Source organism: Muntiacus reevesi, chromosome 1 (genome assembly GCF_963930625.1).
Source record: "Muntiacus reevesi chromosome 1, mMunRee1.1, whole genome shotgun sequence".
NCBI lineage: Eukaryota > Metazoa > Chordata > Mammalia > Artiodactyla > Cervidae > Muntiacus > Muntiacus reevesi.
In genome coordinates, this window is record NC_089249.1 from 195,397,581 (window position 1) to 195,411,683 (window position 14,103).

The 14,103-nt window shown below is 60.6% G+C and overlaps 3 protein-coding genes across 4 annotated transcripts; 1 reads left to right on the top strand and 2 right to left on the bottom strand.

The window, feature by feature from the left end:
* Nucleotides 1-1,068: 1,068 nt before the first annotated feature.
* XAB2 (XPA binding protein 2) lies at nucleotides 1,069-9,949 on the bottom strand. Of its 2 annotated transcripts, XM_065932904.1 has the most exons (19): nucleotides 9,831-9,949; nucleotides 8,590-8,738; nucleotides 8,196-8,319; nucleotides 7,768-7,965; nucleotides 6,974-7,108; nucleotides 6,735-6,899; nucleotides 5,337-5,481; nucleotides 4,763-4,914; nucleotides 4,535-4,654; nucleotides 4,310-4,441; nucleotides 4,046-4,177; nucleotides 3,783-3,896; nucleotides 2,695-2,857; nucleotides 2,413-2,603; nucleotides 2,104-2,226; nucleotides 1,838-2,009; nucleotides 1,508-1,637; nucleotides 1,283-1,392; nucleotides 1,069-1,181 (listed from the first exon to the last, which is right to left on the bottom strand). In XM_065932904.1, exons 1-19 carry the CDS (start codon nucleotides 9,879-9,881, stop codon nucleotides 1,120-1,122), a joined length of 2,568 nt encoding a protein of 855 aa, XP_065788976.1. In that variant the 5' UTR covers nucleotides 9,882-9,949; the 3' UTR covers nucleotides 1,069-1,119. The 2 variants fall into 2 exon arrangements, with proteins under 2 accessions (XP_065788976.1, XP_065788986.1); XM_065932914.1 differs by lacking the exon at nucleotides 6,735-6,899.
* Nucleotides 9,950-10,139: 190 nt separating this feature from the next.
* On the top strand, nucleotides 10,140-11,922 carry PET100 (PET100 cytochrome c oxidase chaperone). The gene is made up of 4 exons (XM_065932927.1): nucleotides 10,140-10,216; nucleotides 10,904-10,990; nucleotides 11,128-11,160; nucleotides 11,772-11,922. Exons 1-4 carry the CDS (start codon nucleotides 10,190-10,192, stop codon nucleotides 11,853-11,855), a joined length of 231 nt encoding a protein of 76 aa, XP_065788999.1. The 5' UTR covers nucleotides 10,140-10,189; the 3' UTR covers nucleotides 11,856-11,922.
* PCP2 (Purkinje cell protein 2) lies at nucleotides 11,909-13,851 on the bottom strand. Its single transcript, XM_065919111.1, has 4 exons — nucleotides 13,810-13,851; nucleotides 13,119-13,284; nucleotides 12,760-12,884; nucleotides 11,909-12,101 (listed from the first exon to the last, which is right to left on the bottom strand). The coding sequence occupies exons 1-4, from the start codon at nucleotides 13,849-13,851 to the stop codon at nucleotides 11,982-11,984; spliced, it is 453 nt and encodes a 150-aa protein (XP_065775183.1). The 3' UTR covers nucleotides 11,909-11,981.
* Nucleotides 13,852-14,103: the final 252 nt, after the last annotated feature.

Genomic DNA, 14,103 nt, shown 5'->3' on the forward strand with positions numbered 1-14,103 from the left:
AGCCTCTTGTCTGCCCCCTTCGATGGCTCTGGTACAGCTCCTGCCAAGGTCTGGCATGACTCCCCTGCCAGGGCCCCGTGGCCGCTTCCCAGCTGCCTCTTAGCTGAACTCCTGGGCACCTGGGGCTTCCGGCCAGCCCTCCCCACCCCCACTGGCTTCATTTTCCTCCTCAGCCTGGCTGTTATTATCAGCCCCTCCTGTCATTTGGTCCTTGGCCAATTGCTAAACTTGATCTCTTCCCCAGCAGCCTGCCTACGTTTCTAGGCTTGGTGACCACCTCTGGGCCAAAGGGGTCCTGTTTCTCTCCTCCAAGCTCCAGATCTGAGGTTGCTGCCTTGGCGTGGCCCCTGGATGTCTCAGGTGGAGGAGCTATGTCACAAGCTCAAGTGGGGAACCTCAGCCTCCCCAGGGTCACCTGATCCTGCACGTTCGCCTCCTGAAGGCCTCCCTGCTCACTCGCTTCTCTGTCCCCATGACTGCATCCCCAGTCACCTCCTGCCACCAGCCGGTCCTACCGCAGCCTGCCTGGCCTGTTAAGGGCACAAATCTGATTAAGTCCCTGAATGCTTCAAATCCTTTAATAGCTTAGAGCCCGCTAATGGCTTCCCAGAGCTTAGGACTAAGGACCACGCCCTGGCCGTGGCCCAGGGCCGAGGTCTGGCTCCTGGCTGCTGTCCAGGTAGAGAATAGCCTTGCTAAGATCTCGGAGGTGGTCAGGGCCTGCCTGTCTCCAGAGCTCTCAGACTAGTCACCTCCCAAGGGTGGGGGGGGGGGGGGGCGCCCTCGCCCAGGGAGGCAGGGTTAGAGGTGGGGTGCTGTCTACCTGCTGATGGGGAGTGGGGTGGGGCCCGGGCCCCTCCAGGATCAAGCCCTCAGGCCGCAGAGAGACTGGCCTCAGAGTCCAGAACTGGCTCGGTGGGGTGAGGCTGGGGCGGGTGCCTGCCCTGGCCTGGAGCCCAGCTGCCCCACCTCCCACATGAGCCAATCCGGGGGTGGAGGGGGGCGGGGCGCTGAGTTGGCAAACCCCTCAGGCACCTGGGCAGCAGGAAGGAGGCTCAGACCAGGACGTACAAACACAAGCTTCATTGAGGGGAGAGGCAGAATGGGCAGGGGTGGGGGTCAGTCTTCCTTCAGGCTCCCGAACACAGCGGCTGGCACGCTCTGCTGCTCCAGGCGCACCTCTGGATGGGGGCGGGGTGTGAGGAGGACTTGGTCACTCTCTGGGAGAGGGTCCCGCCCCCACCCTCCACCCTCCACCCCACCTGGCCCACTGGCCCCTCACCGTTGGGCTCCAGGTCCATCTCATCCTCATCCTCGTCTTCACCCAGTTCAATCTCCTCCGGGTTGGCCTGCTGGGCCAGCTCAGCCAGCTCCTCCCGAGAGGCGTCACTCCTGGGGCGGGCGGGGGCCACACTGCTCAGCCGGGCCGGCGGCCCCCCACCTCCCGGCGCCTCCCCTCCTGAGAGCTGGGCGGCCCCGAGCCCCGGCCTCAGGGCGCTCCCCTCACCTCACGAACAGGATCTTGCTCTGGGCCCTGGAGGGCTGGTCCCGCTCAGCCTCCGCCGCCAGCTGTTCAGCACGCTGCTCCAGTAGCTTCATGTCATCCATGCCGCTCTGCCCGGGCGCCAGGTCGGACACTGGGGGCGGGCGCAGGGAACGTGGGGCTCAGACGCCGCGGGGACCGCGCCTGCTTTGCTTTGGGTGCAGCTGGGTGCCCCCCACGTGAGCCTGGGGCCCCGGCCCCCCAGGGAGTTCCCAGCCTGAGGCGTGGGGGACAGGGTAGACCCTGATGCTCACAGACCTGGGTGGCCAGCGCCCACGGCAAGGGCTTACTCACCGGTGCCCGTGGCGCTGCCCGACACCTTGAGCATCTGTGAGGCCATGAAGTTGACCTGTGTGTTGTATGTGGCCTGCACACTGCGGCGGATCCGCAGCATCTCCCGGATGGTGTCCTCGTTGCCATGCCGGACCTCGAAGTCCTTCCACGTCTGCCAGAAGGCACCGGTCGTCTGCAGAGGAGGGTAGCAGGAATGTGAGCTGGTCAGCTTGGCCACAACCTCCCACCCCCCGCCCATCCCTCCCCAGGCTCAGGACCGTCCCTACCCGGGGGTCGCAGATCTGCGAGCAGAAGCTGTATATGGCCCGGGCGCGGTCGATCTCCCCGAGCTTGCACTCCATGTCAGCAAACCGCAGGCACATCTCCCGGGCATGCTCATCAGACAGCACCTGGTGGGGTTGGGAGGGGTCAGGGAGGCTGGGATGGGGGTGGGGGTGCACATACCCCCCTGGGCACACCAGGCTGGCTCCTGGGCAGTGGGCCTGCCGTCTGCCACACACACACAGGCTCGCTCAGATTCCCTGCCTGCAAGACTCTCTTCTTCCCCCCTCCCCCCCACTCCCCAACGCGGGTACCTCAATGGCCTTCTGATAGATGCTGCGGGTGTGGGTGACGCCGTAGATCTCCGCCGCCCGCTTGATGTAGATGTTGAACATGTCGTACTGCTGCGCGGGCTCCACGGCCCTGGTGGCGCGCTCATACACTGCCATGGCGTGACGCGCCAGGCCCCACTCCTCCTCCAGCTGTGCGTACAGCAGGTACAGTGCTGCGGCAGGACGAAGCCGGGGTGGGGTGAGGTCAGCGGTGGGGCCTGGGATGCGATGCCCCCCCTCCCAAGACCACATGACCCCTCTCACTCTTGGCGTATTTGGGAGGGCAGCCATCCAGCGCCTGCTCAAAGAGGTCGCGTGCCCGCTCCAGCTTGCGGCCCCCGTAGCGGGCAATGAACTTCGTCAGGTAAGTACTCCAGATGTCCGACACGTTGGGCCACTTGAACAACGAGATGCCGCGCTCATATGCCTGCCCGAGGGGATGCTGTGTGTGAGCCCTCAGCAGGAGGACCCCTCAAGCCCGCCCCTCCCTCCTGTTCCTCCCCATGATCACGCACTTAAAACCCAGCCTGATGGCCAATATGTGGCCTGTCTCCCTCTACAGACTGCCAGGACCCTAGACAGAGAAGGACTAGGACTCACTAAGGTAACTCAGCAACTTTATGGCTGAAAACGGGAATAGATCCTCAGCTCCACAGACACTGAAGCCTGGGGAGAAAGGTCACCACCCAGGCGGGGGGCAGGCCTGACACTCAGAGGCGGCACTCATGTGTACAACACCCCCCTGTCCAGATATGTGCATGGTCCCCACATGTACACAACCAAAACTTCAAAGAGTGTGGCAAAGCTCCTGAGTGTACACACACATATGGAAAACCCGTCAAGTGCACACAACCCGTCACCCGAGCAGCAGGGCAGGGACACGCCACCACACACACACACACACACACACAGGCAGAACTCTGCGCCTGTCGCAAGCTGACCCGTGTCCCTGTGTTCCCTCAAATTCAAGTCAAAACCCTAGCTCCCAGTACCTCAGAACAAGATTGCATTTGGAAAAAAAAATTTTACAAGATGTAACTTGAATTAAAATGCGATGACTAAGGTGACCTCGCTCCAACACAACTGACATCCTCATGAAAGCAGAGGCAGCCACACCAGAACACCACAGAGAGGAGACCTCTGGAAGCCAGAGGCGGCGGGGGAGGGGGGGGGGGAGTGGCGGGGGGCCTCGGAGGAAAACAACCCTGCCCACACCTTGATCTCAGACTTCGGGCCTCCATGAGGAAGAAAAAGCACCTCTGTGGGTTAAGCTGCCCAATGGGTGGGTACCTTGTGGGGGCTGCCTGAGCACATGAACAGTTCCCCAGACACCTGGGTGGGGACCCCCTCACCTTGAAGCTCTCCTCAAAGTACTTGTGCTCCTCCAGGAACATGGCGTAGTTAATGACGATCTGTGGCGTGGCGATGCGCAGGTCCAGGATGCGGTCATACACTGCCTTGGTGGACTGCGGGGGCGGGGGGGGGCAGGCACACCCCAGGGGTGGAGTCAGCCCCTTTCCCCTCCCAGGGAGCGCGTCCCATCCCATCCCCCACCCCATCCCAGGGGCTCAGCTAGAAGGTGCAATCCCACCCCCATCCTGTCCCAGGGGCTCACCTGGAAGGTGCCGAGGCTCTCCTCCAGGTCGGCCAGCATGGACCACACCTTCAGAGACTTGTACACACGGTTCTGCACAGGCTCTGAGCCATCAAAGTACTCAGCGCGCCGGGCAGGCAGTGCTGTCGCCTTCTGCAGGGGCAAGGACCCCAGGGGGAGGCGCTCAGGGGGCCTCCGGAACCCTGACCGCACACCCTGCAGCGCCCAAGCCCGTCCATCCCACCCCTCACCTGCCCATCCCACCCCGCGCCCGCCTATGCTCACCCGCAGAAGTCGCAAGGCCTGGTCGTAGTTCTCGTGCCGGAGCTCCAGCTCGCCACACTCGCACCACACGCTGGCCAGGTCGTCCACCTGCTTGAAGCTCACCTTGGTGGCTTTTTCCAGGATGACGCGGGCCTGCGGGGCGGGCAGAGGCCAGGCTGAGACCACGCCCACCAGGGGGCGGGGCAGAGGACCCATAAGACGCCCATAAGCGACACCCACACTCACATCGTCCAGCTGCCCGTTGTCCTCATAAAACTTGGCGAACGCGACCCACAGCGTGTGGGGCTTGCCGGTGGCCTTGAAGGGGTCCACCGTCTGCACAGCCTCCGTGTACGTATTGATGATCTGGGCGGGAAGGGCTGAGTCAGGCTGGGCGGGAAACTGGTGGGAAGGGGGTGGGCCTCGGAGGAGGGCGGGGCGAAGACAGGTTCTGGAGGTGGGGCCGTCACGCACCTCCCGGGGGCGGCCCTGGTGCAGGGCCACACGCTTGTGCCACTCGTGTACGTGGTGCGGGTTCTGGCGCAGCAGGACGCTGTTGAGGAGCAGGGGCCGCCGACTGATGAGCTGCTCGAAGCGGGCCAGGCGCAGCTCCAGGTCTACATCGTCTGGGAAGTCGGGTCAGAGTGGAGGGAGTCGGGGCAGAGTGGAGGGCGTCAGCTCACGGTCCCGGGGGGCACCTCCAGCTCACAGCCAGTCCCTAGCCCCACACCCCCACTGTCCATCTGGGCACTCCCTCCCCGAGTTGCCCCAGGGCCACCCTGACCCCACACTTGCGCAGAGTCCAGGTTACCCTGGAAACCTCTCAATCCCACTCCCCTCCCCAGACATCCTTCCCTGCCAAGTGCTGGCCCAGGCCCCCTCTCCACCTCGCTGTCCACTCTGCTCTCCTTTCCCACCAGCGTTCAACCCAAGCCCCACTGAAAAGTGTTTCCAGTTCTGGCAACCCACCCAAACACACTCCCCTCTCTGCTGGCCAAGACCCACTCACCCCTGAGCGAGTCACTAGGGACCCCTTCCCCCAGCTCACCCTCCTCCTCCCGCCCCAGCTCCGAGGCGGTCTCCATCTTCGCTGCAATCATACTCTCCTCGAATTGGGCGTAGCTGTCGAACACCTGGGTGAAGTCCCGCACGGTCATCACAGTCCGGATGGCCTCCTCATACACATCCCGAGCCTGCAGGGAAGGGAAGCGGGGCAGAGGGGTGTAAGGAAAGTGCAGGCGAGAGGCACGTGTGCCCCGCAGGGACCCTAGGCATCTGACAGAACTGGCCTCTGAGCACCCGTCCCAAATCAGAACCCCTGCAGGGTACTCCCAGGGCCTGCCCAGCCCCGCCAGCACCCAACAATGGTCAGAGCTCTCCCTTCCCCTCTTCTGCCAGATGATCTGGGGACCTTGGCTCCTCATCAGTAAACAGAGTGACAGCTCCTCGTGCAGTCACCATGGGGCTCAAGTGAGGTACATGACGGCCCAGCCCCAGTGGGACCCAAGAGGGGACCAACCACCCTGCCAGGATCTGAACCTTAGCAGGCCACAGAGAGCTCAGCTGTTGCTACAAAGTACCCCTCACGCCAGTCTGACCCCCTTTTCCAGCACACATTCTCCCGGCCATCCCCCAAACCCCAAGGGGACATGTAGTATGAAAGGAAAGTGGTGGGAGACCCCATCATTCTGCCCCTGCCTGGCCAGTCTCCTGCTGTCAGCCCTGGCCTATGTGGTCCACTCAAAGTGTCAGCCTGAAGGGTCTTTGTAATTTTCTAAAACGCACAGCTGGTCAGGCCTGTGTCCTGCTCACAGCTGACTAACTGGCAGCTCCCTGTAGCGGGACAGAGTCGGCCCCTTCTTGGCCTGCAGGGCTCCCCGTTCCCCCAGGCCTGCATGGCCCCCTCTGGGCCCCGACACCAGCTCCGCCCTCTTGCTCTGATCGCCCCTGGCCCCCCCTTCCCCACCCTCGCAGCCCCAGCCAGCCCCTCCAGGGATCTCTAAGCCACCCCCACACTGCTCCCATCCCCAAGCTTGCTACTCCACTGCCACAAGAACAGCTAACATGAACAGATGGTAACACCAACACTCAGGAGGGACCCTCACACCAAACCCCGACTCCAGCCCGAGTCCCAATAGGTGGGAAGGCAACTGTCACTCTCAAAAGTTCATTCTCAGGAAACTTCAGCAAATGAGGACACCCAAGCTAAAACAGGTCCAAGGCTACCACCATGGACCATAGGTTTCGCTGGTTCAAGGTGGGTGCGCTCACTGGCAGAGCCAGGCAGTCTGCCTCGCCCCACCTTCAGGAAGGCATGTGCAAAGGTGTGCACTAGCAATACACTGGCATGTGTTTTCTGCTCATATGCACGTCCACAGGTGTCCCCCAAGGCTGAGTGCTGGAAGAAGGCCCTGCCCCGCTCCCAGACCCCTGCCTGCCCAGGCACCTTCTCAAAGTGACCGCTACGGATGTAGTAGTCGGCCAGCGAGCACCAGAGCTTGCCCAGCTGGTCAGTGAAGCGGGTGAGACCCCCGCGGATGATGGCGTCCACGTTGAGAGACTGCACCTTGTCAGGGTTCTGGGAGATGAGGTCACAGAGCTCGTGCCACAGCTGCGGGGCGAGGGAAGGTCAGCCTTGGCCCCAAGCGGCCAGCCCTCCCGCCCGGCCAGCACCCCAGGGCCCACCTGGTAGTTGGACTTGCCGGCCTTCGACACGAAGCGTTCATCGTTCACTACGGTGGCCAGGCGCTGCGCCGCCTCATCCAGCCGGTCGCTTGACTTGAGGTACTCGATATACTCCTCAGCACTTTCAGGGCTCAGCTGGGCACCCACACACCACTGGCTGTCAGTGGGGCCACAAGGCCACACCACCATGCCTCCTCCCACCCCACCCCCGGTCAGCCACCCACCACTATCCTGGGCAGGAGCTAGCGCTGCACCTGTCTAGCCCCAGCCCTCACTGGTCTGGGTTAGACACCAGCGGTCCAGCCTGGACAGACCAGGCCTTGCTTTCATCACAAGCCCCCTACCTAAAACAGCACTGCGCTAAGGATTTCACGATGCAGAAGAGACTATAAATTTGGGGAAACCACATGAGGCCTCCACACTGTTTGCCCCTCAACTCTCAGTCCTGCCTGGTATGTGTTTATCTCCTGTTCCCTGCCCTCTCATGGTTGCAGATTTACTCTGGTTTATGCAGTCAGGTGAGACTGAAAGCTCCGTGCAAGCAGGGACTGTCTTAGCCATGCTGTCCCCAGCACCCATGTCCCAATGCCTGATGTGGAGTGAATGCTCGTAAACTCTCTGGAGATTGAACACAGAACTCACAAACAAAAGCCTGTCTCAACGAGCCATGTTCCCATTTCCTGTCTGTCAGGGCAGACAGTGCCCCCAACAAGCCCGTTTTTGGAAAGCCCTGACCTGGGGAACTGGCCCACCTGCCTGAACCTGGCCCCATCTCGCCCTTTTAGGGGGCTCACCTTGAGGAAGCGCCGGTAGCCCCGCACGGCAGTCTCAGGCAGAGGGTGTGAGCGCAGGAAGCGCAGGTACAGGGGCCAAATACGAGAGTGCTGGGTGATGGGCAATGCCCGGAGGGCCCGGTCAAAAGTTCGGCGCGTGTGTGTGACACGTCCCTGGTCCATTAGGAACTGGCAGTAATCCAGCCACAGCCGGGGCATCTGGAGGGGTGGGGAGAGGAGGGGCTGAGCTGCCAGCTTCACCATTGGGCCCCAGGATGCTGGATGTCCCCTGCAGCAGGACCCAGAACCCCAGTGCCCCTGGAACTAAGTCTCTTTCAGTCCGGCATGCACAGAGGTCACAGAATTCCCACCCCTGCTTTGTCCACCTCTGTGGACTCTGAGCCCCACCTCCCTACTCATTCCCTGGCCCAGCCACGCCCCCTCCCCACCTTGTGCATGAACACAAAGGCTCTCTCATGGCAGTTGTTGACATCTTCATAGGCGGGGTCGGTCACACAGCGATGCTTCACCTGTGCCCGGCGGGCCTTCAGGTAGCGGTACCAGAGTTTGTAGCTGGGAGGTGGAGGGAGGGGCAGTGACTGGTCAGCTTTTCTGGACTCCCGCAACCCTCCCCTCTGCCCTATGAGACGAGTGCTGGGAGCAGGGGCCTGGGGAGGATGGCCAGGACATCAGGGAAGGTGTGCTCAGCGATTCCTAGGATGTTTACTCGCTGACACAACACCTAGGAGGGACCTGGGACCTACTAGCCAGTTCTGGTGTGATGGGAAAAGGTAGGGTGGGGCAGGGGGCGGGGCCAGGCAGGGCAGCCGCTGCCAATCTCACCTGCAGGGCAGCAGCTTGAGCGCCCGCTCATACAGTTGATTGAGCCTGGGCTTGGGGGCCCCCTGCTTGAACTCGATATAGCGGAGCCAGCACTTGACAGAGAACTGGTTCCTCATGATTTCCTCCTCATAGGGGAGGTCCTCTTCCTCCTGCCAGGGCCACGGTATGGGGAGAAGAGACCTGCTCTCAAGAGCCTGCAGACAGCACCACTCCTACTGGGACCCCTACCCAGGTCCCAGATGCCACTGCTCACCACTGGAGCCCAGTCACCCAGATACCAGGACTCTGGGCCAGACTTTACCTCTCAGAACCTGATGACCTACAACGTGACCCAGACTATCAGACTCCTCAGTCACCAGGTTCCAGGCCAGGAACGAGACTATTACCCAGACATCACTCTCCTGGCCTTCCAAATCAAGCTATCCACTTTCTGGCCCAGGTCACCAGACTCTACAGGCACCAAGATCCGACACTAGGCCTCTACCCTAGTCACCAACTCTTACCTCCTCAGAGCATGACTCTCCCCAGACAGCAGACCTTTGGCATCTCAGGCTCCCACCAGCCAGTTTAGCTCAACTCTGCCCCAGAAGTTGGAAGCTAGATCCTTATCTCAGGAAGAAAGGTATGGACAAGTTCCCTAGCCTTTAACTCGGGACACCAAGGATCAATCTAGTGAAAATGCCACGCCTCTACTCCAAACACCAAGACTTTTGACTCTCCAGGATTCTACTGGCTGTCGCCGACTCAGCTCCACATCACCAGGTCTTCTTTTCCCAAGATTCTCCCCATCCAGACACCATGCCTTTATCCCAGAAACTATAACGCTCAGCACCAGACCTGGACCGTTACCTGTAACACTTAGATTTTACCAATGAAACCAGCCCTGGACGGGTCACCATGCTTTTACTTCAAACACCAGGCCTCTCAAAGTTTAGCTACATGAGTTTCCCTTCCCGTACACATCCCGCGCACTCCCATTTCGGTCCTAGGTCCGGGATGCCAGGCCCTTAACTTCGACCACTTGCTCTTTACGCAAGTCACCTGGGCTCCGGCACCAGATCTTTGCTCTTGACCAGCCTGGTCCTGACATCACCAGCCGGTCTTCGGCCTGTAAGGGTCCTCCTGCCCTCAGACCGGCACAGTTTTAGCCTAAATACCCCGAGTGGCCAACCCCCAATCCCCTGAGGTATCTAAGCCCCGGTGCCCCTATGAATGCCACCCCCGGCCCGCCGCGGACTCACGAAGACAAGGTCCGGCCGCTCGGGCCTTGAGAGCCGCGCCATCACCACCATTTTCCAAGCTCTCCAGGTACGGACAGGAGTCGCAGTATGATGACGTCTACGCCTAAAGGCCTGCACTCTCGAACCAGACTAATTTCCCATTGGCTGAACTCTTCCCTATCAAGTACCAGGTGTTGTTGACTTTCCGTTCGACCGCCCCAGTTACCGGAAGCAGAGGCGAGCGCTCTAAGATGACGTCATTACAAAGCTAATCGGACCAATCAGCTTTAGCAGTGCAGCCCGCGGACTCCCAATGACCTACTGTCTTGTTGGACTGTTTGCTTTGGGCGGAAGCGGCTGTGAAGCCTAAGAGGAGAAACATGGGGGTGAAGCTTGAGGTGTTTCGGGTCAGTGAGCAACGGAGCGGTCGGAAGGCTGGGCGCGGGGTTCTTCCTGTATGAGGAGAAAGCTCTGAAAAGGGAGGCCTCCGAGAGAGGGGCTCTGGGGCAAAAACCCCAGAGATTTGAAAGGGACCTTTACAGTTGGAGACGCAGAGGAGGGGGCGCTGGTTTCGGGCTCTGGGAGGGCAGGTGTGAGGAAAGCCCTCTGAGAGATGTGACCTGGGAAGGAGGCTCTAAGAGGGAAGACTAAAGGCTTTGGCGGAGCTCTCGGGTTTACAGTGGATGTGCGTCTTTCTCCTAGACCGACTCCTAGTCTCTGAAGAATGAGTCCTGGGTCTGAGAGTGCCCTGGAATCTAACTGGGGGTGGTTTGAGGTCTCAAAGAGATGCCTTTATTGTAGTAGAGTTCTTCTGCTCCTGGGGCCAATATGTCTGTGTTTCTTTGAGAAAGCGTCTTCCAGACTCGGAGGGGGCTTTTGGGGTGGGTGGGGGTGGCTCTTGGATTCTGGGGACTAGACTTAAAGGTGTGTGACTTCTGTATCCTTCATGGGAGTTTTGAGGCTCTGGAGAGCCCTGAGGAAAAACCTCGTCTCAGCCAGAGGATGGTCTTCCAGACTCTGAGCAGCCTCTGTACAGTAGGGGTGGAGGCGGGGATGGTAATTCCTGACTACTCATCCGTCCCCTTCCCTTCCAGATGACCATCTACCTCACCTTCCCTGTGGCTATGTTCTGGATTGCCAATCAGGCCGAGTGGTTTGAGGACTATGTCATACAGCGCAAGGTGGGCACCGGTTCATTCCAGGGGGTGGGGAAGGGTATGAGGGACCAGGGTCAGCCTCCCCTGAGCCGACCCTGCCCTGGATGCGGGGCTCTGGAGGCTTCTGGCTTGTGACTCCAGCTGTGACTTTGTCCCTACAGAGGGAGCTGTGGCCCCCTGAGAAGGAGGACCAGGTAAGCCATGTAATTTTCCTCCCACCGGAGAGGGGTGGGGCCTGGATTCCTGTGGCCACGATGAGACCCTCAGTCATGGGCAGGGAACCTAGAGTGGAGGGACATATGATTTCCTTAACTGCCCTCTCCCTGAAAGTGAAAGTGAAAGTCCTCAGTCGCGTTTGACTCTTTGCGACCCCATGGACTATACATTCCATGGAATTCTCCGGGCCAGAATACTGGAGTGGGTAGCTTTTCTCTTCTCCAGGGGATCTTCCCAACCCAAGGATTGAACCCAGGTCTCTCACAGTGCAGATGGATTCTTTACCAGCTGAGCCACAAGGGAAGCCCAAGAATACTGGAGTGGGTAGCCTATCCCTTCTCCAGCATATCTTCCTGACCCAGGAATTGAACTGGGGTATCCTGCATTGCAGATGGATTCTTTACCAATTGAGCTATCAGGGAACCCCCTGAAGGCTGAAGCTAATCTGGGGTTGTAATTGACACAGGCTTCACTGTAGACAGTGAGCTCTGAAACCACGATCTGGGGGGTTAAGGGGAGGCGGGCTGGGAACAAGATCCAGGCTCTGAGGTGCATTTGCCTCTCTTTCCTTCCCATCTCACCTCCCCAGCGCCGAGAGCTAGAAGAATTCAAAGAGAGGATACGGAAGCAGCGGGAGGAGAAACTCCTTCGTGCTGCCCAGCAGAGCCCCTGAGGCCTCCAAGTGCCGGAATTCCAGCCCTCCCCACAGAATAACACACACACGGTTCTTTGTTTGCTCATGGAAGTGCTTTATTGTCAGCTCTCAGGGGCCAAGTGGGGCCCAGGACGCCTTAGGCCCTCAGGGGGCCTGTGTCTGGGGCTGGGGGCTGCTGTTCCGACGGAAACTGAGAGCAGCTGGGTCCTGAGGGGTGAGGAGGGGTTGGGGACTGAGGGTCCCAGCTCGTTTCTGCACTCCGTCCTGTTGATACACAGGGGTCAACCAAAGAGAGGGGGTGAGGGTAGTGCCAGCCAGAGTGGGACACAGACACTGGAGGGAGGCGGCAGATGGCAACTGAGTCACACCTCCCCCCTCCCCTAACCTGCTCCCACCATCCCTGAGCCTCTGTGCTCCTCGGTTACTCAACATTAAGGGTGGTATTTTGGGGCTGGTGGGCCTTGGGGACCTCATTGGGGTCCTGATCAGAACCCAAGCTGTGGGCAAGTATGTGTGATGTGGACCCGTGGGGGTCTGGATGCGTCCTCTGCACAGGCTCACCTGTCCTCTACCCTCGGGGAGCCTTCCCAGGGAGGGGCTATTCTCCATCACCTCTTCACAGCTCTCAGACACCCGGGCTCAGGAGCCTTGAGTTCCCGCCAAGTCTCTGACTTGAACATGCCCCAGACATGACCTTGATCCCTTTTCAGCCCTATCTGGGCCTCTGCCCTCCCTCCGAACTGGGATATTGGATCCACCGGGGTGTTGTGACTGGCGGGGACTCAGGATGAGTGCTCCTACCAGATGATGGACGGACAGAGGTGGGGGTGGGGCCCCTTGCACTCCTGGCTGGGGATGGAAGGCAGGGTTAAAGACCTCAGCCTGGTTGGTCTCTCCTCAGCCCAGGAAGATCATCACCTACCTTGGGGCCCAAAGGCTGGAAGCCAGGCAGGGCGCTGACCGTCACTCGCTGGTCATCCATGCGGCGGCCCTGGGTATTGGCCAGCATGTCCATGAGGCTGTCCATCTCGGGTGCAGGGCCGCTCTCTGCATGGAGCCAAGGCCGTGGGGAGCTCAGACAGCCCAGCTGGAGCCCCCGAGCCCACCCTGCCACCCCCCACTCACATCCTCCAAGAAGCATGCTGGTATCTGCCCCCAACCCATGGGCATCTCTGTCCCCAGTCACCGGCTCACTTTCTCAGACTCTTGCCCACAGGTCCCCCAGGTGGCCACTTGCCCCATTCATGCCCGGCCACCCACATCACAGCCACTTCTGCACACCCTGCTGCCCACTCTCACGGCTGTCAGAGGCTGGGCTCGGCCCCGCCTGCAGTGAGCAGCGCTGCTCCTCCATCCGGCCGCCCTGCACGTGGCTCAGCAGGTTGAAGAAGCCCTCCTGGTCTGGGGAGCCAGCCTGGGGAACAGACAGGCTCAGTCCAGCCGGCCCTCAGCCAGGGGACCCCTCTACCCAGCCAGCCAGCTTCCACCTGGCTCCAAGGCCCGCCCTGAACTTCTCCGTGGCTCTCACCATGGTCCCCGCCGATGTGCTGCTTTGCAGAGCTGCTCCAAATGAGACATGAGTCTCCTTCTCAATCTCGCCCTGGCCTCTGCCCCAGGGGGCCCCACCAGCAGTGCCACGTGACTGCAGCACTGCCCCAAGAGAGAGGGCTGACGGCCTACATAGGGGTCTGACTGCGGGGCGACCTGGGACTCGGACAGTAGCCAGGGGACCTTCCCAGGGGCTGCTCCCTTATCCCAGCCCCCTCCCCCCATGGGGTCATCACTGAGAGCCCTGACCTCGCTGGGGGCCGGATTAGGCATTCAGAACCTCAAGTGCCCTCCTGCACCTTCTTAGGTGGCAACTGGGTCAGGGGTCCCAGAAGACTCCTTGCTAATTAGGTGCCCTACAAACGAATTAGTCTTGTCATTCACGGGCCCTTGAGTGGGGGGTGGGGGGATGGGGCCTGCTCACCTTGTCACAGGCAGAGCCCACATCCTCCTCTTCCTGGTCCATTGTTGTCCCTGCTCCCCTCCCCTGGATCCCGTCCACCTCTCCGCTGGCCTCTGCCCCGGCCCCAGGCCAGAGAAGGCTTTTTAAGAGACTGGGATTGGGGGGGGGGGGGGGCAGGGTGTGTGTAGTGGATACCCAGCCCCAAATCCCTAGCTCATGCCCCATCTGCTCCCACCCAAGCTTAAGCCCCATAAAGATGATCCAGATAATTGTTTTTGCAGCGTGAGGCTGGGGTTGCTGTGGGGGCAGGAGGCA

Bases quoted from the DNA above. Each gene is read 5' to 3' on its own strand.
- XAB2 (XM_065932904.1), bottom strand. From the start codon at position 9,881: ATGGTGGTGATGGCGCGGCTCTCAAGGCCCGAGCGGCCGGACCTTGTC. The intron at 8,320-8,589 runs GTGAGATTGGCA...TCCACCTCCCAG, and splicing joins CTCAAGCTGCTGCCCTGCAG to CTACAAACTCTGGTACCGCT. The intron at 4,442-4,534 runs GTGAGTGTGGGT...CCCGCCCCGCAG, and splicing joins ACAACGGGCAGCTGGACGAT to GCCCGCGTCATCCTGGAAAA.
- PET100 (XM_065932927.1), top strand. From the start codon at position 10,190: ATGGGGGTGAAGCTTGAGGTGTTTCGG. The intron at 10,991-11,127 runs GTGGGCACCGGT...TTGTCCCTACAG, and splicing joins ACTATGTCATACAGCGCAAG to AGGGAGCTGTGGCCCCCTGA. The intron at 11,161-11,771 runs GTAAGCCATGTA...TCACCTCCCCAG, and splicing joins CCCCTGAGAAGGAGGACCAG to CGCCGAGAGCTAGAAGAATT.
- PCP2 (XM_065919111.1), bottom strand. From the start codon at position 13,851: ATGGACCAGGAAGAGGAGGATGTGGGCTCTGCCTGTGACAAG. The intron at 13,285-13,809 runs GTGAGCAGGCCC...TCCCCTGGCTGA, and splicing joins TGGGCTCTGCCTGTGACAAG to GGGCCGGCTGGACTGAGCCT. The intron at 12,102-12,759 runs GTAGGTGATGAT...GTGTATCAACAG, and splicing joins TCCAGCCTTTGGGCCCCAAG to GACGGAGTGCAGAAACGAGC.